The sequence below is a fragment of the Nymphalis io genome, chromosome 17 (assembly GCF_905147045.1).
Source record: "Nymphalis io chromosome 17, ilAglIoxx1.1, whole genome shotgun sequence".
In the NCBI taxonomy this organism is placed as follows: domain Eukaryota; kingdom Metazoa; phylum Arthropoda; class Insecta; order Lepidoptera; family Nymphalidae; genus Nymphalis; species Nymphalis io.
The window spans coordinates 5,064,561-5,090,319 of NC_065904.1; the positions used below are offsets into that span (position 1 = coordinate 5,064,561).

A 25,759-nucleotide genomic window follows, 5' to 3' on the forward strand; every position below is an offset into this window, starting at 1 on the left:
AAAATATATATTAGCCTCGAAACCATTGAGTAGTTTACATTTACGTCCATCATGTATGATGATTTTAGTTCGGTCACCGGTCAGCATATCTATGGAAAATTAGCGATGCGTAGCGTTGGTGTGATTCGCTCATGCTGCTATCCCATTGTCAGTCCCCCCCTTGATGTAATTTAACTGAATTATGATGTAGAAATGTCCACAATTTAGTTTTGACTGTCCAGGTGTGCACCCGTGAGCCAGTATACTTAAGTGGACATTTGATAGGAGTGTAGTTACTATAGTGCTACGTCACGCTACGACCCGTAGGTGCCTTCTTAGGAAAGCTTTAGTGAGTATTTTTGAAATGCAGAATACTTAATGCAAGCATTTAATAATTAATCGATTGTGAAATGTCTAATAAATGAAATTATTTTTAAATCTAGGTACTTAGTTACATACAAAATGTTGTCTAAATAAAATATGGTATAACGTATTGATAATTTTTAATTACAATATAAACAACACCCTAATATAATGTCAATCATTATTTTTAAGGTAAACTTACATTAACATTTTTAATAAAATCGAATTTATTCTACTATAATTTGAAACAAATAAGTTTTTAAACAATTATATAAAAGTAAAATGTGTACGAAGTTGAGAATCATTACAAAGTACAAAGCAAACTCTGTTATCTATTAAACAACTATACATTAAATGATATTTTAGATAAGGATATACAAATACAATAAAAAATGCTACTGGAAAAATCACGACCTCGTGGCATGGTGGCAAGAGTGCTGGCAGCATTTATTAAGTAAAGGAGATTTTACAAATATAATTATTATTAATTTTAGGGTTACTTACTAACCTATATTTATATATATTACCTATCAATAATTATCACATACATTTATGAGACATTAAATTCACAACTGTCATCAGCACTGGTTCATTTAACGCCTTAAGGATCGGAATTGCGATTTGAAGGGGAAATGCTGCCAGCATTCTTGTTACCATTCCGCGCGGTCATGATTTGTACAGTAGCCATTTTAGTGTTTATTTGTATACGTTTAAGGTTTAAATTAACGTTAAATTAAAATAATATGATCAGCAATCCAATAAAAGAAGATAAAATTATTTTGAATCTTAAATATTAGCTGGATATAAAAACAAAATTATCTTGCAAAAAAAATTTATTTTCCTTAATAATTTTCATATTGTTATATTCTGTAATAATAACAAAACACACAATTGAAATCATTTGCGTAGTACAACGGATACAGTACGGTAGTTACAAAATACATAAAATAAAAAAAAAATCTAATAAAACCTCTTTTGTTTTTACTTTTTAGTATTCCTTCTGTTTTTTTAGCTAGAATATTTTTTCGAAAAAGGAAATATTTCTTTTGCTTGTATACTCCTATGCTGTAAGCATAGGAGTATAAAAAAGCATACAAGAGTAGTTTGGGCTACGAAAGCTTTTTCACCCGTCACACAAAGTGCAGTACATTATTATGCCTGTTGTAATTTAAACGAATGCAATTTGTAACTTGGAGCCAATTTAATTATAAAAGAAACAAACATAATATATGCCTAATTTTCCACTTTTTTTATTAAAATAACTTATAAAAACACTTTCTTTATATATGTTATATTGATGTGAGTATAATTAATTCTAATATTAGGATGTTGAAAGTTAATCAAAATATCCGGATCCAGATAACTATCTGAAAGTAATCAACCAAATTGCAAAATATGATCATTAATATGTTATATAAAAATGTTATATACATATGTTATAAATCTATCAAATGTATACATTGATGAGTTTAATAAACATGGGTTTTTCTGATTTTCTAAAAGGGACCAACAGGGACCTATCTCAATAGAATAGACAAAATAATCCATATCACATAACCCTCTTCTAATATAATATACTTTTATTCTAATATAACACTATAATATAAAATAAATTAATTTCTCTAAATGAAATCCTTTTTTTATGAAATCGGCTAAAAATAACATATGTAATTATTTTGTATGTAACTACTATATAAAAGAAAATGTCTTTAACAACTATTAACAAACAGCTTAAACTATACAATACATGGATTTAAAATTTCGAAAAGACTTGTTCCGTTAAGTTGCAGGGACAAATTAATAGAGGATTTTGCGAAATTTAGATAAAGAAAAAGGCACAACGACCCCTCTATTTTCAACTTTATCCAATCTACCAGCTTAAATAGTTATTCTTTTTTATACACCAAGAGCAATAAATAGTGTCAAGTATGTTCTTGGGATTAGACAAATGTGTATTATCCTCTAAGCCGAGATCTATAAGCCGAGATGGCCTAGTGGTAAGAACGCGTGAATCTTAACCGATGATCGCGGGTTCAAACCTGGGCAAGCACCACTGAATTTTCATGTGCTTAATTTGTGTTTATAATTCATCTCGTGCTTAACGGTGAAGGAAAACATCGTGAGGAAACCTGCATGTGTCTAATTTCATTGAAATTGTGCCACATGTGTATTCTACCAACCCGCATTGGAGCAGCGTGGTGGAATAAGCTCCAAACCTGCTCCTCAAAAGGGAGAGGAGGCCTTAGCCCAGCAGTGGGACATTAACAGGCTGTTACTGTTACTGTATTATCCTCTAAGCGTCATGTTGTACTACTATTTATATCTGTGCATAATTATACTATATGGCGCGGCAGGAGTTATAGTTCTAATTATAGTATCACGTATTATGCAACTGTAAGCGTGTATGTAGATACGCACTCTTACATTCTGCAAAAACTGCAGATTGTACGATGTTGTTTACTTTGTGTGAGTAAGACCACAGATCATATAATACTATACTAGTAGTAAGACTTTAATCAAAAACGTGCGTAAGCGACGCTTTATTTGCATGCATATGTACGTAACATACATAATGTTATTTATTGTAAATAATATTATTCTGAAAATGATAGTACATGTTTATAAATTGAATGTACTTAGATAAAAAAAATTGAATCTATGAATCAATTAAAAAAAATGTGATTGTAAGGACAGAACTGGAACCAATCTATGTTGGATTATCTGTATATATTTGAATTGAATATTTGAATTTCCTTACTAATAAAACTATCGTTACGTGTTACCTAGTAATCATTTCATTATTTACTACACTGGTTATAATTAATGATCTAAATTGGAACAACAAAAAGCATATTAATAGTTGAATACCGAATATTCGGTCTGTAAAAGGCTGATTGAATATTATGATAGATCTGACAGAATATTATTTATCGCATAAACTGTGTAAATAAATACATTTTGACGTATTGTGGTTATATACGTTTGACGCTTATAAGCCATAAGATTATTATTATTTTTTTAATTACGTTAACAATTTAATTGAAGGTAGTTGAAGATCGAAGGGTTGAATTGTTTTTTCAAAGTCGTAATGTCTCAAGACCTATTCTTAATACATCTTTTCATTACAAAAAGAAGGTTCCCTCTAAAAAAGCCTCCAGATTTTGTACGTTAAGCTCTGAGTTGATAATGGTAAGTTATCACAACATAGAGCCTTAAGAAATATACACAATTCCATATTTGAAATATTCTAACCTGTGTGTCTGAATTTACGCTGGCTCTTTGATCTCGAGTTTCTGAAACGCAAATTAACTTTGCTAAATTAGCTTTAATCTGAATGACCATTGGTCGGTCGCAGACGATAACGCAATAGGCGACCAATGAGCGTTCACAATAAAGCCAAATTAATTCATCTGATTTTGGCCAATGATTCAGAAGGTGGAGGCTTACTCTTTCCTTACCTTCCAACCATTTATTTAAACTGAATTCATATTGCACTGCACAAAGTCATACGAAATTTAGGTAGATGAAATAGTATAACGGACAAAATTTTTAACAAGAATATAAAATTCACGCTTTTCACGTCCATAATATAAATTTAAAGCGGATGAAATTGCGAATCACATACATATATATGTGTGTTAATTTCATCCGCTTTAAATTTATACTATGGACGTGAAAAGCGTGAATTTTATATTCTTGTTAAAAATTTTGTCCGTTATACATATATTCCGTCCGTTATATATATATATATATATATATATATATATATATATACAACTAATAATAATATACTTATTCCTTCTCCGAAACGGTTAGTAGTTTTTTCTCAGTTAGGCATTACAAAAAATGTCTACTCAAGTATTAGTAGGTATATTGTTATATTTAAAATATTAACCTATTGTCAGGTTTAGCCAAAACGTTTTTATTTTTTCATGTACTTTTGTGTTTCAAAGCATTATGAAAGCTTAAGGATAATAGTATACTTTCCCACGGGCCAATCCTAGCCAATCCCATTTTCACAATAGTTGAACAGTTTTCACACTATCGTTGTGGGTGATTGGTCATGAAAGAATCCCGTTAAGCTGTCACCAGATGAATGGATTTCCGCATTTGCTTCGGTTAAATGTCACTGATCGTTTCGAGTCGGACTTTCGCTACTTTTGTTATATCTAACAGAAACGTATTGAGATAAAACAGTTAAACAGTTAAACACATTACAACAGTTAACAGTACAATTCTTAGTGTATGTGTTAAGAGATGGTGCCTTGTAACGAACTAATTGTAAATTAACTATTTTATGAACAACCTGTTCAATTGTCAAGGAAACAAATGATGAACCTACTAGTTTTCTAGCCATGCTTGTTTGTGAAGACCATGTTCTATAGAAAAATAATAAGTCAATATATACTGCTACAACCAACAACGGTAATGAGAGCATTATTTCTGAAATTCAGGTAATTATAATAAATTTTAATGATTGGATACTAGTTACCTAAAGAGAAATATTTAGTCCGGCCAGACATCATGGATAAACAATAATATGCATATAAATTATTATTATCAGCCTTAGAATGGCTTATCTGCATGTTGACCTGTTTGCTTTTTATAAAAACGAATGTCATATTATTACTGAGGTCATTTCCTCGTCCATTATTGTAAACAAGTTAATCGCAATATTATATTCTATTATTTTTTTATATCTTAGCTGATGTTCAATAAAATTGAAGACTAAATCAAGTATTAGTTAAATAAATTTATTTATTTATTATACAGAGGTGTAATCGTCTAGTGGTTTGGATTATTCTCATCATCTCATGCTTGTGGCTGATTTACTTCTGCCGCATATCAATCACCAAATCGCATTGGAGCAATGAGATGGTGAAATGAGCTCTAAACATTCTTCTCCAAAGAAGAGGAGAGGCCTTAACCAAGCAATGGAATAATTAATACGTTTTTTTTAGTATATTAGAAAGTTTGAGACTATAATGTATGAAAGCATTTTTTTCATATACACCTCTTATATATTATTACAAACAAAAAAAGAGCGGAGTGGACCCAATGGATATATTTATAATATGTGCTTAATTTTTATTTCATAATCGGCAATTTACCAATGCCGATTTTTGAAACAACATACAAACAATGTGTATCGTATAAAAATATGCCCCAAGCTGCATTGGCGCGGCAGAAGAAGCTCTAAACCTTATCTTTAAAATATATTTTCTGCGATGTTTTTAAAACGAATTAAAAATATAATTTTCAAGTAGTATAAAGACGTGTTTTAAGTTAAATGATTAATGATAAGAGCAAAAGTATGGTAATTATAAATCGTGTCCTTTAGAGTCACACAGTGATTTCACGGCACAGATAACTGTATAAAATTTAGACTGTGTCATTACTCAGAATTGCTCTGACGAGGACATCGGTCAGCCACAAAGGGCAGGAAATGGACATCCGCTTTCCATCGGCACATTTTTTGGAAACGCCAAAATTTTTTTACTACGGGCCTTCGTGCTTTTGTTATGTAGATTTTAATTTTATTTCATTTTCATTGTTATTTAAATAGTACATGAATCATCTTGTGCTTCCCACTTAAGTTTGTCTATTTCATGATTTCTATACAAAATATATAACTCGTTGAAATAATACATTCTGATAAGATTAAAGTTATAGAGAAAGTTAACTTCAAATTTTCTTGAAAGGTCTAATTTGAACTAGTTAGGTTGCTTGCGGTTGCAAAAATCAAAACTTGCCTATACTTTGCTTAGCGCAACTGTGGTTGCGAAACGACGCTGTGGTTATAATATTAATTTAATTGTATCTGTATATTTCTATAGAAAGTTTATTTTTTATGTTATTAAGTAACATAATAAGATATGTGTTTTCAATTTTGTTAGCGATTTCTTTTATTTCATCATTTTACAAAAATTATGAAATGTAAGTATATAAACTATATAAAAAGGTTTTACTTTGATATAAAATTATATATTGTTCAACAAAGCACAAATATTTCAATTTTAATGGTGGGGAAAACATTATTATATAACTGACCGGTTAAAACAAAACACTGGCATATAATGGCTTTTACACAGTGATTAATATAAAATATAAGGTATATAACATAAAATATAATAAATCCACTAAAATCGATCGTTATAAATGAAGTATTTCTTTAGACATGTCATGAACACGCTGTAAATGGACAAGTGCGCTGATCAATATAATGTACATTTTAACCGTCTTCAAATCGAAAGAGATTAAAGCTAGTTTTTTTGTGTATGTACTTCGATATCTTTATTAGTTGTTAATCGATTTTAATATATTATTTTTTATTTAATGGATCTGTGATGATGGTAGTATTTCTTATAGTTGTAGGTTTTCCTATTAAAATATGAAGTAAAAAATCCTTAGAGCGGAATAAAGGTAATACCAATGGATTTATCATTTATTCTTCGTATAATATGTGCATCAACAGTTCAAACCTAAGTTATTGTTAGCCTAATTTAAAATTAATTAACTATATTTATCGTACTTAAAATAACACTTTTATGTATATTGTTGAAGTTGGTTTAATGTATTTAACTGTTTAACAGCTGAGTTGGCCCAGTGGTTAGGAGAGGAGGCCTTAGCCCAGCAGTGGGACATTAACAGGCTGTTACTGATAATGTATTTTTATTTTCATAATAAATATTTCTTAAGCCAGCATTACAGCCGTAACTGTACTGAATAAAGCTTTTTTCAAACTTGTATGCAGGTTGACTATCAGAATTTGTATCGCCTATTTAACATAACGGTATCATTTAGCAACTTAAATGTCAATAGTTATCAAAGGTTAACAGTACTTAAATTGTAGCTATCCAATGCATATTTTCTATTCGAGTTAAGCATCTAAATAACCGATCCTTTGTTGGTCATATGATATGTCAATATTAAATGGCAAATACAACGACAATCATTATTTTTATTGCGATATCATTCTGATAAATTTGATTGCTTTTGAATCCCGCTATTTTGTTATACTTTCTATTATAATTTGAACATAATGATAATACGTCATTGCCAATGGTTTTCATTAATAAAAAAAAAAAATGCTTTATGTTTTTAAATTATTTAGTCGTCTGTATTTATATTTCAAATTCTCTGTTGTATTTCTAGTATCGAAATTATATTTTTTTTATTATATTTGTGTTTTAAATAATACTTTTTATTTCATAACTTAATAATTTATTCAATTTTTAATTTCAATTTTGATTATTTTTTTTTCGTTTTTTACTAATTGTTATATATTTTTTGTTTATTTTAAGCATACAGTTATAGTAACATGAGTTTGTAGCAATATTTGCATAGGAGGGAACCAACAAGTTACTGCTGTTTTTAGCTAATTAGCAAATAACAACGAGCCTATGACCAGCATAGTTGGTATTTGAAATCATAGCAGTGTTATATACTTGTGAAAAAGTCTTCTCTGTTTTTGTTTATAATATATTGTCTGTGCAATTCAATTGTTTTTTTACCATAGTCTATTGACATACATACGTAGCTCTTATGATTTTCTGAGCAATTATAATCTATGTACCCTAGCTTTATTGTGTACAGCTAAATATTTATTCAACCTTGCTCCCGATTGTCTCTGCACATTCATTATGTGCAGCCAACCGATGATTTATACTCATAGTTGTCTAGTATACTACGCAGAAAATTAGGAACGATTTCAGCAATTTTCCAAATTATATGGATGTAATTTTTATACCTAGTTTATTTAAGCTATATACAAACATCTGAAAAAAATATAGAAATACATTTTTTTAAACTTTGACCAAGGTTTACGAAATGGATTACATATGTAATTATAATTAAGATTACAATATATACGTTAATTAAGCGTACCATCGTTTTAAAATAAATATATTTGCTATTTATTTTCAGTCTTTCATTAAATATTATGAAATCAAACAATTGATCGTGATATAGTACTAGAAATAATCTTGTTTTCAACTTTATCTGATGACACTGTTTAAACATCGATTGTCAGGATATTTTCAAGTAAACATGTTTTTTTTCTACACATTGTTTTCGTACAATAACCTTAATTGCATTTTATCTTTTTCTGAAATGGCATGACATGGACTTAATACAAAAAACAGTAAACTATTAAATGGCTGTATATGCAGATGCAGATATAGGATTTTTTTAAAGTTTAAATAAAGAATTTAAAATGTCGCCAGTCAATAAAAGCTTTTTAAGAAAATAAAAAGTATAACTGAGAGTGTATTCAGTAGGTGCAAAGTAAAATCTAGTCTCCATGCAAACGAAATATTTGTACAGATATTAACACAAATGCCATCCATGTACATCATTAAAAGGATGATTTTGAGTAAAATAAAAAAAAAATAAAGAAAATTGAAGTTTGTGGTTTTAAGATAACTGCCTACTGAACTAACGAACTGGCTTTTTGGGAGTTACCAGCCATTTAAAAAAGGCCAATTTGAAGGAATTTTCGTCACAAACTGAGTTTCACACTGGTGAAGCCCCAGGTTTTGCTAGTAATAAATGTGTTATTGTTTTATATTAAGTTTGTCCTGATAATTTGTATGCTTCCTATTTGCACATAGGGCCTTATGCAGGGTCGGTGACGTGGGGAACAGCATCCAGCAGGAAGATGAAGCCGCGGGGGGTGAGCGTCATGCACGCCTTTACTGCTCTCACCATGCTAACAATGGCTAATGGTATGAATAACCAAACCTCTCTATATATACCTAACATTTGTTTCGGAACAAAAAGTAACATATTATATAATATATGTTTTTTTTTAGCTCAAACAACATGCAACCAAGGAATGGGACGAGTAATGTATGAGAGATTACCGAATCAACAGCTTCACGGTTTTGACGATGATGTTGTATGTATTACTAGTTTCAAAAGAAAAACTTAATTTTACATTTTAAAAAATATATCCTTTTAAAATTGATTTCATTTCAGATACGAGAAACAGCGCCACCTTTTCGTGTTCTTGAAAAATGTCAGGATCTATGTTTACGTGATCGTTCCGGAAATAGTTTGGTTAGGACTTGTAACTCTATCGATTTCCAACCGGGAGCTCGAATTGCTGCTTTCAGCCCTGAGCCAGAATATGAAGAATCCACGTGCTACTTGACAAGGGAACAAGCGGCTCCTGAAGGAATTGGCACACTTATGATTGTTCCAAACAGCGTACATTTCAACGAAATTTGCTTGACGTGTAAGTTTTTTTTTCTTAATTTTGAAACTTGGCAAAGGCAATGTTTTCTTTACATTACTGTCATTCAAAGTTCAATAGCTTCTTTAATATTGCATATAAATGGTTTATTTACGTGTTATATCTGTAGCATATCACTCTGTATGTACAAACAGGAGTCCGTTTACCTCTTACAGTTATGTTTTAAACTAAGCAAGGATATTTTACTGTGTTGCAAATATTTAAAATAAATAAAATACGATTTATTTTTAATGACATTTTGATGGCATTAATAATAATTATTGGATCCAATATTTTGTAATAATAGCTGCTATAGTTTGAGATCATAATAGTGTTACGGGTAATCAGTGTAATTATAAGCTATGAGTTCTGTCACGACACCTATAATAAGAGAACAATAACCATTGTTCGTTTCCACTGGTGTCAATTGTTGCATTTTGAGCACATGCGTACGAAATATTCATCCTAGAAACATAACGTTTGATTTATCACAAATTAAATGAATGTCATTTTAAAATCCTTCTTTGGGCGTAACGAAAGGGAATTTTGATGGTCGTATTTTAGTACTTTAGTAGTTTGTTTTACTTATTTTAATACGTTACTTTTAATCAGTAGTTTTATTTACATATATAATTTAATAAATATAGTGCCATAATTATGTATAAATTAAATATCGTACCATATTAAGCCATACTTTCCATGACACATTTGATACCTAAACTATTGTAATACAAGAGAGTTTTCATTTGTCATGTGATGTTTCATGTTCATTAAATGAGTTGAATTTATTTCTTATATTTTTAGCTAACCGACCGGAACGTGAATGTCCTTCTCGTCGTTACGTTTTCGAACGTCATGCGCGTAAGCGGCTCAAGCTTCCACCGTCAGACTTGAAAGAAATCATGGTAGCAAATAGAACAGAATGTGAAGATAAATGCCTGGGCGAATTTAGTTTCGTTTGTAGATCCGCTACATATGACTCCGCGTTAAGAACTTGTTCTTTGAGTCGATTTACTAGAAGGACTCATCCTGAACTTCTAGAAGATGATCACAATGCCGATTATTTGGAAAATACTTGTTTGAATGGTAACAGAACATTTACATTAATTTTATTTAAATGTTTTATTTATATCGTATATTTTAATTTATTTGTTTGCCACAGCTGAACGCCGGTGTGACGGCTTAGCGGTTTTTATCAAAGAAGAAAATAAAAGACTCGGTGGCCCATTTGAAGCGGACGTATTCTCGAACATGACATTGGATGAATGTCAAGCGATGTGCGTCCGGGCTGAAAAGTAAGTGAGATTCGTTAATCTGTTATTATTCAAAATATTGGAATTCACGTATAATTCGTGATATTACAGATATTTTTGTCGTTCCATTGAACACGACGCAATGACGAAGCAGTGTGTTCTCTCCGAAGAAGATTCAGTCTCCCAAAAAGACGACGTGACTGTCAGCGCGTCGCCTACACATCATTTCTACGATCTCGTCTGTTTAGATAATCGTAAGTATAATATTCATGTTGAAATCTCAATGTAGCATTGTTTCCGTAAACATATTGATTTGTTTATTGGGTATAGATAGGTAATAAATGTCGTAATATTGTAACAGGAACATTTTTTTTCTTTGTAATTCTAAATCTGATAGCTTTTATGAATTCATGCTTAATATTGATAATTTAAACTTTACGTCAATATATAAAATACTTTCTTTCTGGCGAATGAAATAAGTTCTAGGCGTTAGGGCCAATTGCTTAGTAATTTACTGGGTTGACTATAATTGACTATTGACAATACGATTCTCGCAAAAGGAGTCATGGATATAATAGTGGGCATAGGTGGCTATATTCGGTTTATATAACATGAAACCACAATAAGGTTTTCTCTCGCAATGATTAGTCTCTCATCGGGTGACAGCTCGCGGGACCGAGTACCCGGACAACAGTGTGACGTCACACTTGTTCTCGCCGGGCCGGAGACCAGACACAGCCTTCCAGCGGTACAGGAACAGTCGCATAACAGGAGAATTCCATTCGGAGATCACAGGACGATCGCTCAGCGAATGCTTGGACGAATGTTTGAGGCAAACGAGCTTCCAATGCAGGTACTGAATCTTATTAAACCGTTAAATGTTTTGATACTATTTATGAATTATTTTTTTTAATATCAACGTATGCTACAGACAGATTAAATTAACAACAAATTGAGTTCGTTTCTTCATTTGTGTTTAAATTTAAAGTGGACTTAACAGACTGTACGGCAGATTGTGGTTGCAGTATCGAATTTGCCAATGACATAAGATTAGAGCATAAAAACATTTTAAATACTTATGTTTCAACATAAACAAATTTATGAAGTAGTAAAGTTTTATGAGAAACTAGCTAAGGCTTTGAATTATTTTTTTATCAAAAGAATACATTATTTTATGTACAGCAATCAAAGACAGGATCCTCTTGTCTAAACAGTGATACTTTTTTTAATAGACAAACCGCTTAGAATAAAAATGTAGTCCTATCGGTCAACCGTAATTGCTAATAATTAGTATGTAACTGCGACTCGTACTTCAACATACTCACACATCGTTTTATCATTTTAACATATTATAAACAGAAGTATAGTTGACTAATATTGTCATATTATATCTATGCCTATACTGATATTATAAAGTGACGTGAAGTTTGTGAAGTTGTAGCGGGTAATCTCGAGAGATTCGATCGAGATCTAGGGAACCGATTTTGAAAATTCTTTTATCAATAGAAAGCCACATTATTTGTGAGTGTTATAGGCTATGTATTAACCTAAAAATTAAAAATATTTTTTAGTAGTCAAATTTTCAAAGCAAGTCGGAGAAAAACGGTCGAACGAAAACGTTTCTTACAAACGCTGTCTTAACGATGAGAGATATATGATTTAGTTCTAGGTGAAAGTTGTAGAGCTTAATAATGCCTACAAAAAAGTAAGCGACAGCATATGTCTAACTTTTATATTTAACTCACAAAAGTTGTTTTTTATATTAAAAAATAAATTTAAATTGTTAGGTCATGTTTATTGGTCATATTATGAACAATTATAAATTCTTATCAAAATAAGTAAACTTATTTTATTATCAAGTGTTTAAAACAAAAGATTTTTCCCTTTTATTGCATATAATTTGAACAAATGGTTAAAGAAATAATACGATATAGGTATGGAACCGCGACTGTGTCGTAATCTATTGGGTTATATTCTATTAGACGGTGTTTTTATATACAATACGTAAATATATTTAGAAATAAATTGCTTTATCATCAAGGAAATTTTATTAAATTAAAATTCGTTTATTACAGTATGTTTTTTGGTTGCGTAGTTTAAGAGATAATTTAAAATATCAAATACGCGAGACAATTTTATTAATGTTTGACCATCGCGACTTTTGGCAGGCCGGAAATAAATCATAGTACTCAGTGCTAACCGAACCACAATCATAATTTAATCACAAGTAAAAATGTTTACTGCCCAACGAAGTGGACATGGTTCAGCTAGTAAATAAAGCAGAATGTTCTCATAATCTGTACAACTTTATCAATGAGGGTGCTGTTACCTTATCAAAATCAAGTACAAGTGTGCATATGAATATTTTTTTGTCACGTCTGAATTTTAAGAGCTGTGATTGGCCATAACTTTTAACACGTTTATAATGTAGGTCTATCTATATCAAAATGTAAAATTTGAACTTTTGAAATATTTTATCTAAAACCTTATTTCGTACTCTGTGGTTGAAATTTCCTGATAGTTTAAGAACGTAATTCTAAGACATGTTTTTAATGTACGTAATGATTTTTCTTTGTTGTAAACTAATACCGTTTTAATTCTTAGTAGGTATTTTGTATCAGACGAACGTTTTTTATATTGTATTATTAATGATGTGTCGGAATCCAGGCGTAAAGATTCTTATTTTTGCCTGATATTTTATATCTCTTATTATTATGTTAAATAAATAAAAATATTATTAAATTTTTGAATATTGCATCGGCAAATATTTTAACAATAGGATTTTTATTTTATCTGAAATCCTGTTTTAGTAACTTAATAACTTTGCTGCTTTATTTTTTTAAGATAAATTAAATATAATTAATCAAATGGAAGGAAGCGGCTGCTCGTAATCATGATATTTTATAGCTTATAATAATTTATATCTTAAATTATCAACATCGTTTATGAAATTGACAATATTATTAATGTTCATTTTTATCTAAACAAACATGATTTTTAACAATGTAAATTAAATTAAAAAAAACAATAAACCATGAGGACCACGTGCACTACTCTTAATATAATCTTATTAAAAGTTCATTGAACGATAGCGAATGACACATATTTTAGTATCTAACTCTCGATCTTTTGAATATATATGTACTTTGTATTTTGTATAAAGTTTAAACAAAGAAACATCAAAGAAATTTGTTTTTGAAGACTATAATAAATAAATAACATTTTTTTTCGCTTTATAAAAAACACAGATATTTTCAAAAAAAGAAACAAATTTTGCGTGCCAGTCAAAATAAACAGATAAAATGCACATGTTGGCAGAATAAAACTATATTCTATTCTATTAAAACAAATACATGTTTATCGTATAATTCAAAATAGAATAATAATAATATTTTATCGTTATCCATTTCATACATAATATAAAAAGTAGTAAATAGCGATTTCGATTTTTTGTGCAATTAATTATAAAGTAGACAAATGTTGCGGACGATGAAATGATAAAAACGGAGTTTTGAAATATATTGCCTTACTGTCAAAATATCATGCAGAAAGCAGAAATTGGGCTGATATAAACCTCGCCATTATAAAAAAGCTTTGTAGATTGCTGAGCTTATATAAAATAGAATTAGCTAGGCAGACTGGCACGTGAGCCGCCTACTATAGACATTACCCCCTATATACTTTAATACTTGCTAAATAACTTGTTCCGGTTAGGTTCACTCCATGTTTCAATGTTAAAGTGGAAACTTTGTTGGCTTATGTGACTTATTTTGTTATCAAATGTTTATATGTTATATTATGCTGTATGTTTCCCAAATAAATAAATAAATAAAAAAAATTAGCGCAATTTTTTTTTCAGCACTTATTAATGCCATATTAAATATTAACCGTTACTTATACCACCAATGTTCCTTACGCTACCAACATTGGGAACTAAGATGTGCCTGTGCCTATGTCGTCGAAAAAGACGTCTATTTTTCAATTATTATTTATAAATATAATTTAGGACAAAATTTTAATTATTGCCGAGCATACGGGGCCGGTTACAGAAGAAAATTATACCTGTTCTATCTAAAATAATAAATATAATACTATATTTGCTTACATCAGGTCAGCGGTATACAGCGACCGCGCGAGGACCTGCAGACTCAGCAGATACAACCAGAAAGACGGAATGCGTTTATTGTACGATCCTGACTTCGATTATTATGAAAACCTTATGCGTAAGTATTTGATAAAAGTAAACATTTTTAATCTAACAAAGCAAACTTTATAAAAAAAAACAATATATTCTTTTTATAAATAAAAATCAACTTAATAACGATAATCACATGTTATCAGAATTGAAGGAAGAAAGAAAAAGAGCATTTTAAATAGCAAACTTTTAATAAATAGTAATATCTTTAAAAAAAACTCAAATTGCTATAACTTTGATAAACTAAAACTTCTGTTATCGAAGATTTTACAAGACTGTTTTATGTTAACTGTCGAATAAACCTAACCTCTTAACGGTATCAAAAATAGATGCAAATTACGTTTTATAAATAGAACAGATCATGTATTCATGCGGAAGACATCAATAAAGAAGCCACAGTTAACCGTAATACTATAAAGAGCCAGTATAATAAAGTCCAATACACCTCTGTAAGTGTTCAATTGGCATGAGGCACATTGAACCCGTGAAGGTTAATACTAAGATGCAGAATTACAATAAAATGGCTTTTAGGAAAAAAATGCCATAGTAAATGAAAAGATTTGTGACCAAAGAGTGTTTTCCGATTTAAACCAGTTTCCCACTCGACATAAATAGATTAGTTTGTATATTATATGTTGTCATATTCTATAATTTGAAATTAAATACATTTTTTTTAATCTCTATTAAAAGTCTTTTTAAAAAAATCTTTATCATATGTGATACTGACAGAAAATTAGCATACACATAATATTTTTTTCAATATTTACAATAATGAGTGATTAAGTAATTACCTTTAACTAAATAGACATTCTAATTTTTAATAAGAAATATAATGAATAATTATCATCGATTAAGGATTCCATAACATGTTTTGCCTTATGGATATCTTTTTAATGGATCGAATTAAGTGTGAATAAAGTTAAAGTAAATGTATTTGACGTACAGGTATTTAAATGACATTATATAATATAATAAAAAGGTAGTTGATAAACTGAACATATCATAGAAACACGTGAATTTTTCATCAGAAATCATAATTTAGAAAAATCCTTAAAATAAGTAAAAATTTAAAGTTTAAAATAAAAACTATTCTTATTTTATGCGTCTTCAAAACCTACGTTAAAACACAACAAACTATAAATAGTTCCAGTCCTTTCCTGTAAATAACACCATTATATTATTATTCTGTTAGATCAACTAGTTAGTGGAGAGAACGAGGCTGGTGGTTCTGGAGGTGGATCAAAATCTACTTGGGGTACCAATTCATCAGGTTCGATTAGATGCATGACGTAAAATACCTAACGAAACTTTCTGTGTAGTTTATTGTCTATGAGTTGCATTGTCTATGAATTTTTGGTAACGATAATTCGCCACGGTATGAACATATGCATGACTATGATGTAGCATTTTCAGAGTTTTTGTTGTTGATCTAGTTTTTTAAAACAATTCTTAAGAACGTAAGTATATAGGTTGGTTGCGGGTATGCAAAATCTTCGTCACAATCGTTCGACTTTTTAATTGAATTAGAAATCTTTTAATTAGTTAACTATTTTCTATATACATTATATTATTAATATTATAGTGGTTTTACGTATAAATGTTGTTTAGGGGGTACAAGCTGTGTATTCTTCTTTCGAATATCAAATCAGTAGAAATCAAACAGAACAGAGAAACAGAAAAAGAAACACCCGCTAAATAATGTTTAATAAGCAAGGATTTTTTTAAGAATTGTTAAACGTATTTTAACCAAAATATATTTCGTTTTAGTGGCGATATCGATAGTAATAATTTAGTTTATAAAAAAGGCCTTTTTAAAATACGTTTAATAAATACCAGAGGGGTTTGTATGTAAAATATGTATGTAGTAAATAGAATGTTTTGTAGAAGTAGTTCGTAATTAGAAAATTACAGTTTATAAGTAACTAATGTTGTAGGTTTAGTTGACTAACATTCATAAGCAATCTTGAATTCCTACTAATTTCTATAATTGATTTTTAAGGTGGTAGCAATGGCGGAGATCGAGACAGATATCCGCCTGGCGTAGACCGCTATCCGGATGACGATCGCTACTACGAGGACGATCGCTACCCGTCTCGGCCGGACCGTTATCCACCAGATGACCGGTACCCGGTCGGCCCCGATTCCTACCCTGATAGATATCCCGGTGATCGTGACCGATATCCAGTAGACAGATATCCGGATGATAGATACCCACCTGGTGTCGGACCGGATCGGTACCCGACAGACCGGTACCCACCTCCAAACGATCGGTACCCGCCAGGCGTTGATAGATATCCAGGTGGAAGGTACCCAGTAGGAGACCGATACCCAACTGACGGAGGACGGTTTCCTCCTTATGATCCTCCCAATGATATAAGTAGATATCCAGTCCCCGAACGGTATCCTGTCAGTAGATATCCAATTGACGTTTACCCTGACAGATTTACCCCAGATCGCTATCCCAATGACAGATACCCGATCCCTGATAGAGGAAGGTATCCTCGACCCTGGTATAACAGATATCCTGAAAGATTTGATCAGGATCGCTACCCAGCTACGAACGATATGGGTCGGTACCCGTTCAGTCGCTATCCAGTTGGCGTGAACCGTGACCCGATACCTCTGGGTGGGGACCGTTATCCTGATTTATATGATAAATATCCGCCGACCGGATCGTCATATCCTGGTAAGCATAAATGAACGCTTTAGGTTAAAATATGTTTATATCATTCTAACCATGACATTTCTGAACAGGTTACGGACGCGGCGGTTATTATGGTTCAGATTATCCTAACGGCGATCGTTTCCCCCCTGGTGACCGGTTCCCTGATAGAGGTGTTCGTCCTGGACCTGACAGGTATTCTGATGACCAGTCATGCTACGCCTCTGACTGACTGAAATTAGTAATATTTTACGATAGAATATTTTTTATAGGTATCCCGTAGAGCCAAGGCCAACATTTGGAATAAGAAGACCTGCAGAGCGACCTGGTGGTTACCGTGGTAGTTATCCCTCACAAGGCTTAGATCGACCTATCGGTGAGTTTCTTAATAATTCACCGGATCTTCAATAGCTTAATTGATATTCGTGTTAAAAATTGCAAATTGTTAAAATAGCTCTATAATTTATCTATAATATTGTACCTTTTTATTATATTACTATAACAAAATAAATTATTGTCTTTATGAGTTAATATTTATTGTAATTTAACTTTATAAAACAATTCGGTATTTTAGGAGGAGGTGGTTACGGTGGATATGAACCAGATGGACCGATTGGGCCTATTGGTGGTCCAGTGAATATTCCAATTGGTAATGGCATTGGGGGATCTATAGGCGGTCCTGTGGGTGGTCCGATCGGGCCACCAATTGGTGGTCCACTCGGTAGTCCAATTGGTGGACCGATCGGTGGTCCTATAGGTGGAAGACCGTCTATCGGTCAAAGACCTTGGCAAGGATCGAGATGTGAAGAAGACAGTTTTAGACAAGTCGGACGGCAACGCATGCAGAGGCGATTCGTTCGTCGTTTCACAACCGCTCAGTCTTTGGCGCATTGCCAAAGAGAATGTATTGAAGCGCGAGACTTTATCTGTCGGTCATTCAACTACAGGTGCATATATAAAAACTTAAAGCTACCTATTAGAAATTACTTTTTATTTTATTCGGTCCAAGATTTATTAATAAGTAAATAATTATTATAATTCTTTGAAGAAACATCAAAATATTCAAACACTTTGGAATCTGAATGTTACAGGATTAAATTATCTGCAAAGCTACCAACGGTTCAGAATGTTATCTACATACAGAAACACGTTACAGAACCGGAACGAAACTCATTTCATATCACTCTTTTTCAAATGAAAAACATAGAATATATATAATAAAATTTATGTCATTTAATTAATTTATCATAACAGAAAATATAACGTTCAAAAGCTTAGTTTAAAACGATCTAGTATATTATTTTAATTATCTAGTTTTGAAATGACTTAACCTATAACTAAATATACTCTTTGTTTACATTATGACTAATGCGAGATATTTACAATATGAATTTGGAATTAGCTCTAAACCTTCTCCCCAAAAAGGGAGAGGAGGCCTTAGCCCAGCAGTGGGACATTAACAGGCTGTTACTGGAGATATTTACAGAGATGTGGGTTACGGAGCGGAGCCACGTGATAACTGCGAACTGAGCGACCGCGACACGAGAGAACTGGACGCGGCCAATCCGGCGCACTTCGATAACACGGCCAACGAATACGACTTCTACGAGAGAGCTCTTGGAAGAATCGCTGATGATTGTCTAGATGGTAATCAAATTCATTGCTAAAATGTCATTGAAGTTGTATCGAACAGCATTTATCCTGTCCAGCATTAGTCCTGCACCTTTTGAGCATCATATCAGCAATCTTGAAGATGCCATGTTTAACAATAATTTCCAATCGAAATATTAAAGATTATGGTCTCTATTAATAAAATTTATTTACATTAAAACCTTAAATAAATAGTTATTATTGTTTCTCTTATTATATCTTATTCAGATCAATCATGTTTGGCTTTGATTTTTACAGACAGTTCTATTACTCGGCCAACATACACAATTTACATATATATTTTTAATAGTATTTAAAACCAGTCTTAAGCTAAGTCTTATCTACCCACTTGTACAGTAAGTAATACAGGCTACCGAAAAAAAAACGTCTTTTTTTCAAGCATATCTAAATAGGTATTTGAACTCTTAGTTTTTATCGGATTACTGTCATATTGGATTATGATATAGTAAGCGCACTTGTGTTTACACACATTTATGCACTATAATATTTACTGTGAAGTTGGTTGGTCTCCATTGATAAGATGGCCACCGTGGTCGAAATGTGCTAGAAAGACTTACTGTCTCTTATAGCTGTAGCTGCGTAAGCCTTTTACAACACTACAAGCACTTGATAACAACAACGCCAAACTTGTCAATACTACCTTCATTGAAAAATATGAATGTGTTGTATTGCTATACAACACATTCATATTTTACCTTTCCGAAGAAATAATATAAATAATAGCATATTCTACCTTTCCGAAGAAATAATATAAATAATGGTGTAAGCCGCATGAGAAATCAACAGAGTGGCTTCCGCTTGATCCCGAAAACGAGTATAATTGTATTAACAGATAATTTTATTTTCAGTGTCCCAGGTCTGTAACGAGGATGGCATGGAATTCACCTTGCGATTGCCAGAAGGTTTCTACGGACGAATGTATACATACGGTTTCTATGATCGATGTTTCTTCCGCGGTAATGGCGGCGTTGTTAGTGCGCTTAGGATTTCTGGAGCACATGGTTACCCTGAATGTGGTACTCAACGGGTATGATTTAATTTTTTTCAAATCATAGTTAATCATGCTCCAATAAAAAAACAGAATAGAACATAGAACTTACAATTTCGTATCCTGATTTCAGTATGGTGATACCATGACCAATATCGTCGTTGTCCAATTTAGTGACAATGTTCAGACTTCGAGAGACAAACGCTTCAATTTAACCTGCTTATTTAGAGGACCAGCTGAAGCGGTCGTAACTTCGAATTACATTGGAGCTGGGTGAGATGTTTGTTCAAATAAACCGTGTCTATTTGAAATTAATATATTTAAAATTGATTCCCTGAAATTGAAGCGGAAATCATTTTAAAATATATAAACATTTCAACTAGACGCAAGCGTTTTGTATGTTCGTATTAACAGTTAACAGATTGCGTGATTTAAAGTTGAGCGTGTCTAGTTATTTAGGGTAATGTTTCTAGTATTCCTAGAGTGGAAAGTTTATGAGTCTGGGTTTAAGGTTTCTGAGAAGTGTTTATTTTACGCGTGATTTTACGCTTATCTGATTTGTTTGTGTGCGATTGGATTTTTTCGTTCTGTTCTAGGTAGTTAGCTTAATTTTCATTTCTAGTGCTAGGTATTTAGGTTTGTGTACATGTATGGGTCTATTTTATTTGTTTTGATTTTGAGTGCTGTTATAAAACTAACAGCTACTAACGAAAAACTTTGAAAGGAGTCTTCGACATATTTTTCTCTGCTTATACGTACTTTTAAATAAGAATAAGCTCCAAACCTTCTCCTCAAAAAAAAAAAAGGGAGAGGAGGCCTTAGCCCAGCAGTGGGACATTAACAGGCTGTTACTGTTACTGTATACGTACTTTTGTTAATGTGAATTCTAAATAGAAGATTTCATTCAAAGTTACCGACCTGTTCCATAGTAAACTTATTTAAAGTCTAACCATAGTTTTGGGTACGACTTGGTTGACAGATCTGGAAGTCCGATACCGATCGAGTATCTACCGGAGGAAAGTTCACTGAACTCGAAGGTTCGTTTGTTGATATTGTACCAAGGCCGACCAACGACCACCATTGCCGTGGGAGATCCTCTCACGTTTAGGCTTGAAGCACAGGATGGATATAACTATGCTACGGACATTTTTGCAACCAACGTGATCGCACGTGATCCATACTCCGGACGTTCAGTACAGCTTATTGACAGAGTGGGGTGAGTAATAAATTATTTATATTAACTCTTTCTGAATGTATATGTCGTGTACTATGTATATATATGCAAAATTTATTAACATATAGCCTAAATCTTATAATCAATTCGAATATTTAGAAAATTCTCTTCTCGCATATAACATGATTTTTTATTTTACATTAATATTTTATAGAAGTAAAATATATTTTACTACTTTGTATTATGCAATTTCATTCATTATTATTTTTTCATTTAAAAATGATCATACAATACCAGGTGCCCAGTAGACCCTGACGTATTCCCAGAGTTAGACAAAGGTCGTAGCGGCGATTCGCTGGAAGCAAGGTTCAATGCTTTCAAGATACCTGAATCGAATTTCTTAGTATTTGAAGCTACAGTAAGAACTTGTCGAGACGGCTGCCAACCGGTGAGTGATGTCATATTTAAATCATAAAATACCAGTAATTAGCATATCATTTGAAATTAATTGAATTAGTCTATTTTTATGAAATTTAAACATTTTTGGTTGGATTTTGTGATTTTTAAAAATGTTCTTTCACCTTTTATGGTGGAGGATATGATGATATCGACTCGAAATAAATTGTATATACGATAATACGAGTAATCATAATTTTTGTTAAATTCTATTTAGCTGTTTCTTTTTAAATATAAGGACGTCAAATCACAGAATGATTTTGTTTTTTAACTGTGTTGTACCTTGATTTTATTGCAACATAGGTCTTTTAAATTTTCTAATATTTTAATGTATGTACTACTTCAAAAGTAGCTACTTACTTCTTCGAAACAATAATTACCTACGCGATTCTGCTTAAAAAGAAAAATATCTCTATGACGAAATAACTTATTAGGAACACAAATAATAATCTTTTAATTAACTATATATAACCTGTATATAGTTTAATCTATATGCATAGACAAAATGAATAACTGTTTGTTTCAAGTTGATAACACTACATACGTCAATGGGTCTTTATAAAAAAATTGCTATGTTGTTATCATAATAGCTAAGGTTAGGGTTGAGCGTGGGTTATCTATACCTTAACGTCTATATTTGTGCAACTTAATAGGCGAATTACCATTACATGTTTGCACATTTCTAATAATAAATGCCAATCAATTTAATAACAATTTTAAACTTTATTATTGATGTTTTTTTTTTTTTATAGAATAGGAAGGTGGACGAGCATATGGGCCACCTGATGGTAAGTGGTCACCAAACGCCCTTAGACATTGGCATTGTAAGAAATGTCAACCATCGCTTATAGCCAATGCGCCACCAAACTTGGGAACTAAGATTTTATGTCCCTTGTGCCTGTAATTACACTGGCTCACTCACCCTTCAAACCGGAACACAACAATATCAAGTATTGCTGTTTTGCGGTAGAATATCTGATGAGTGGGTGGTACCTACCCAGACGAGCTTGCACAAAGCCCTACCACCAGTATGTTGTTATCAAAAACGATTGTCCTTACTTGTTGTCGATACTAATATAACTTATTGTTCCTTATAATGAAGTATATTATATCATATAGTATTTTTATTGTTTTGCCAAAAGCTATGTAAAGCTTGATTGAAAACTAAATTTATTAACAGATTTCATTTTCATCATACATAATTATCTCATGCGTGAGGTTTAAGCTTGCAAATTTATGAAAGTAGAAAAAGAATGACTTAGCACTTATATAAATATCTTCAGGCTTATTGTCCAAGTCACACTGGAAGATCAGAGCCATCGTTCGGTCGTCGACGAAGAGATACAAACTCCACCGAGACTGAAGATAATACAGCAGTCAAAGAAGATGACAAAGCCAACAAAACTGATAACAAAAGCGAAGCGTCCGTTTTTAAAGTATCATATGAAGAAGCAAGCGTTGATAAGTATTTGAAAAATGAAGTTGAAACACCAAGTCACGTGCGAAAAATGATTGAGGTAAATCGAAAAGAAAACAGACAAAATTTTCTATTAGATTTATAAGATACCACCTTACTTTTATTAAGTTGGTACCTGATGTCTTTAGCTAAATAAAATTTCAAACAATCGTAAAAAAATTGTAGGTTTAATCATTTAATAAATATTTATTTCCTTACTTAAACATTTACTCATAAAACGAATATATAGTTATTTTACAAATCATGACTCCGTGCTGTTGGCAAGAATGCTGGCAGCTTTACCCCGTCGTGATGAGAAAGTACCAAATATGTCTTAATAGAGTTTTCGACAATAAAAACGAAACGAAGTATAATTGGTGATTTTTCAAGTTGGTGTACCAAATAGTTCCTTTTCAATCACAAGGTGTTCGACAACCGCAACGAGCTAATCGAGGAGAACGGTGTAGCGGACTCCGCGCCGGTGGTGGCGGCGGCGGGCGTGTGCGTGTCGCCGCAGCACTACCGCGCGCTGCTCGTGGCGCTCTGCGTGCTGTTGTCGCTGCTGCTGGCCATGCTCACTGTTGCGCTCTATATATACAAGTGAGCTGGTTAAATTTTGTATAGTTTTACCGTCGAGAATTTCTCGGGTAAGATCTAAAGGAACCGATACCAAAGTAATACTAAATAAGGAACATGGTTTCTTTTTTAGATAAATATTATTAAATTGTACCTACTCTACTAAAAGCAACGCAATCATTATTGCCATGAAAAAAAAAACGTTGCATTGTGATACCCAGCTGTAGGATACGTAGTGGGATATACTTTTGTTTTGTAACTGATTGGAGTTTCCGTGCGCAGACGCTACTGGCGCGTGGTGCGTAAGAACCTGCAGGTGTGCGTGCGCGACAGCAGCCCGCGCGCCGCCGCGCCCGCGCCGCACCACGCGCGGCCCTCGCTCTTCTCCGCCTCACATCTACATAAACCCTTTTCGCTAAGGTAACGTCGTCCTCATATATCGTACTCAGCTTTATAAATGCATCACCATTTTAACAAAAATATGTATTCAATGTGTAAATTAATTACGGTAAATTAAAAACAGGACCGTATCGTATCACGGGCACAGAATATACTTTTGCTTTTTAATTATATGAAAGATATAGCATTTTCAAAGTGAGTTATGCATAGATTGGTTTTCTATGCAGAAAACGTACTACATCATAATTATGTCACCCGTGATATGTACGGTTAGGTATAGGTTGAACTTAATCAAATTGTTTAAAATTTACTCGTTTTGGATATTTATAAAAAATTCAACTGATGATTTTTTTCACAGTGGACTCGGAAGAAACTTCTCAGATATGGGCGAGGAAGCGGGCTCTTCTGGTCGATTGGCGAATGCATTTGACGACGGCAGCGAACCTATTTATACAGACCCATCGCTGTTCGAACGATCTCGGTCTCTTCGTTCCTTGCACTCAATGGACTTGAAGCCGGACCGACGTGATCATCATGCATAAATACGAAAAACCCTCAATTTTCTTATCTAACTTTTATAATAAAATCATAACTCTGCTAAGAATAACTGCCTAAATGTGCTCAGATTTTAATCCGTCCAAAGAGTATTTATACATATTTTGTATTTTTTTTTTACATAACTCTTTAATTCTACTATACTTTTAAAGGTTTATCTTAAGTCAGTACTAATGAATAAATTTTACAGTTATTACTTTGTATTTCATTTTATATCTTACGATATTTTATATCAACATTATTGTGGCATTAATAAGTCTATTATAATTACTATACTTACGACTGCCTCGTGGGTCTTGTGGCTAGATATAAAGTCGCAGATCCCGAGGTTATGGGTTCAAATCCTAGGTCGGCCGATAAAAGTTAGTGAGTTTTTCTGTCAAAAGATTCTCAGTAGCTGCGGAGTCTGGGAGTTAAAAGTGTGTATACTCCCATGCCTCGAAAAGCACGTGAAGCCGTTGGTTCTGCGCCTGAACTCTTTCCGGTCGTGTCGAATTGCCGTCTCATCGGATTGCGAGATTAAGGGAATATTGAGTGTACCTGTGTTTGTACACGCACTTGTGCACTATATGTCCTGCGTAGTTGGCTGATCTCTCTTGAGATTGCCCGCTATGGACGGAATCGGTCAGGAGGACATCATCATCATTACTATATGTCTTTGGTCTTATTTATCTATTAATTTACTATGTACATATTAATTATTACAGAGGTATGCGGTATAAAAACTACTCACACGTAGCCTTGTGGCGTGCTAACAATACTAATACTACTCAAAGATACCTATTTAGATTAAACCT

General features: G+C 32.4%; 1 protein-coding gene across 1 annotated transcript; it reads left to right on the plus strand.

The window, feature by feature from the left end:
* The first annotated feature begins 234 nt into the window (after positions 1 to 234).
* On the plus strand, positions 235 to 25,094 carry LOC126775069 (uncharacterized). Its single transcript, XM_050496801.1, has 23 exons — positions 235 to 328; positions 8,955 to 9,068; positions 9,156 to 9,241; positions 9,322 to 9,580; positions 10,382 to 10,663; positions 10,740 to 10,872; positions 10,942 to 11,084; positions 11,497 to 11,683; positions 14,941 to 15,053; positions 16,218 to 16,295; positions 17,025 to 17,711; positions 17,780 to 17,882; positions 17,960 to 18,063; positions 18,262 to 18,634; positions 19,174 to 19,334; positions 20,207 to 20,385; positions 20,480 to 20,619; positions 21,326 to 21,562; positions 21,818 to 21,968; positions 23,260 to 23,493; positions 23,857 to 24,032; positions 24,291 to 24,428; positions 24,766 to 25,094. Exons 2-23 carry the CDS (start codon positions 9,002 to 9,004, stop codon positions 24,947 to 24,949), a joined length of 4,215 nt encoding a protein of 1,404 aa, XP_050352758.1. The 5' UTR covers positions 235 to 328; positions 8,955 to 9,001; the 3' UTR covers positions 24,950 to 25,094.
* Positions 25,095 to 25,759: the final 665 nt, after the last annotated feature.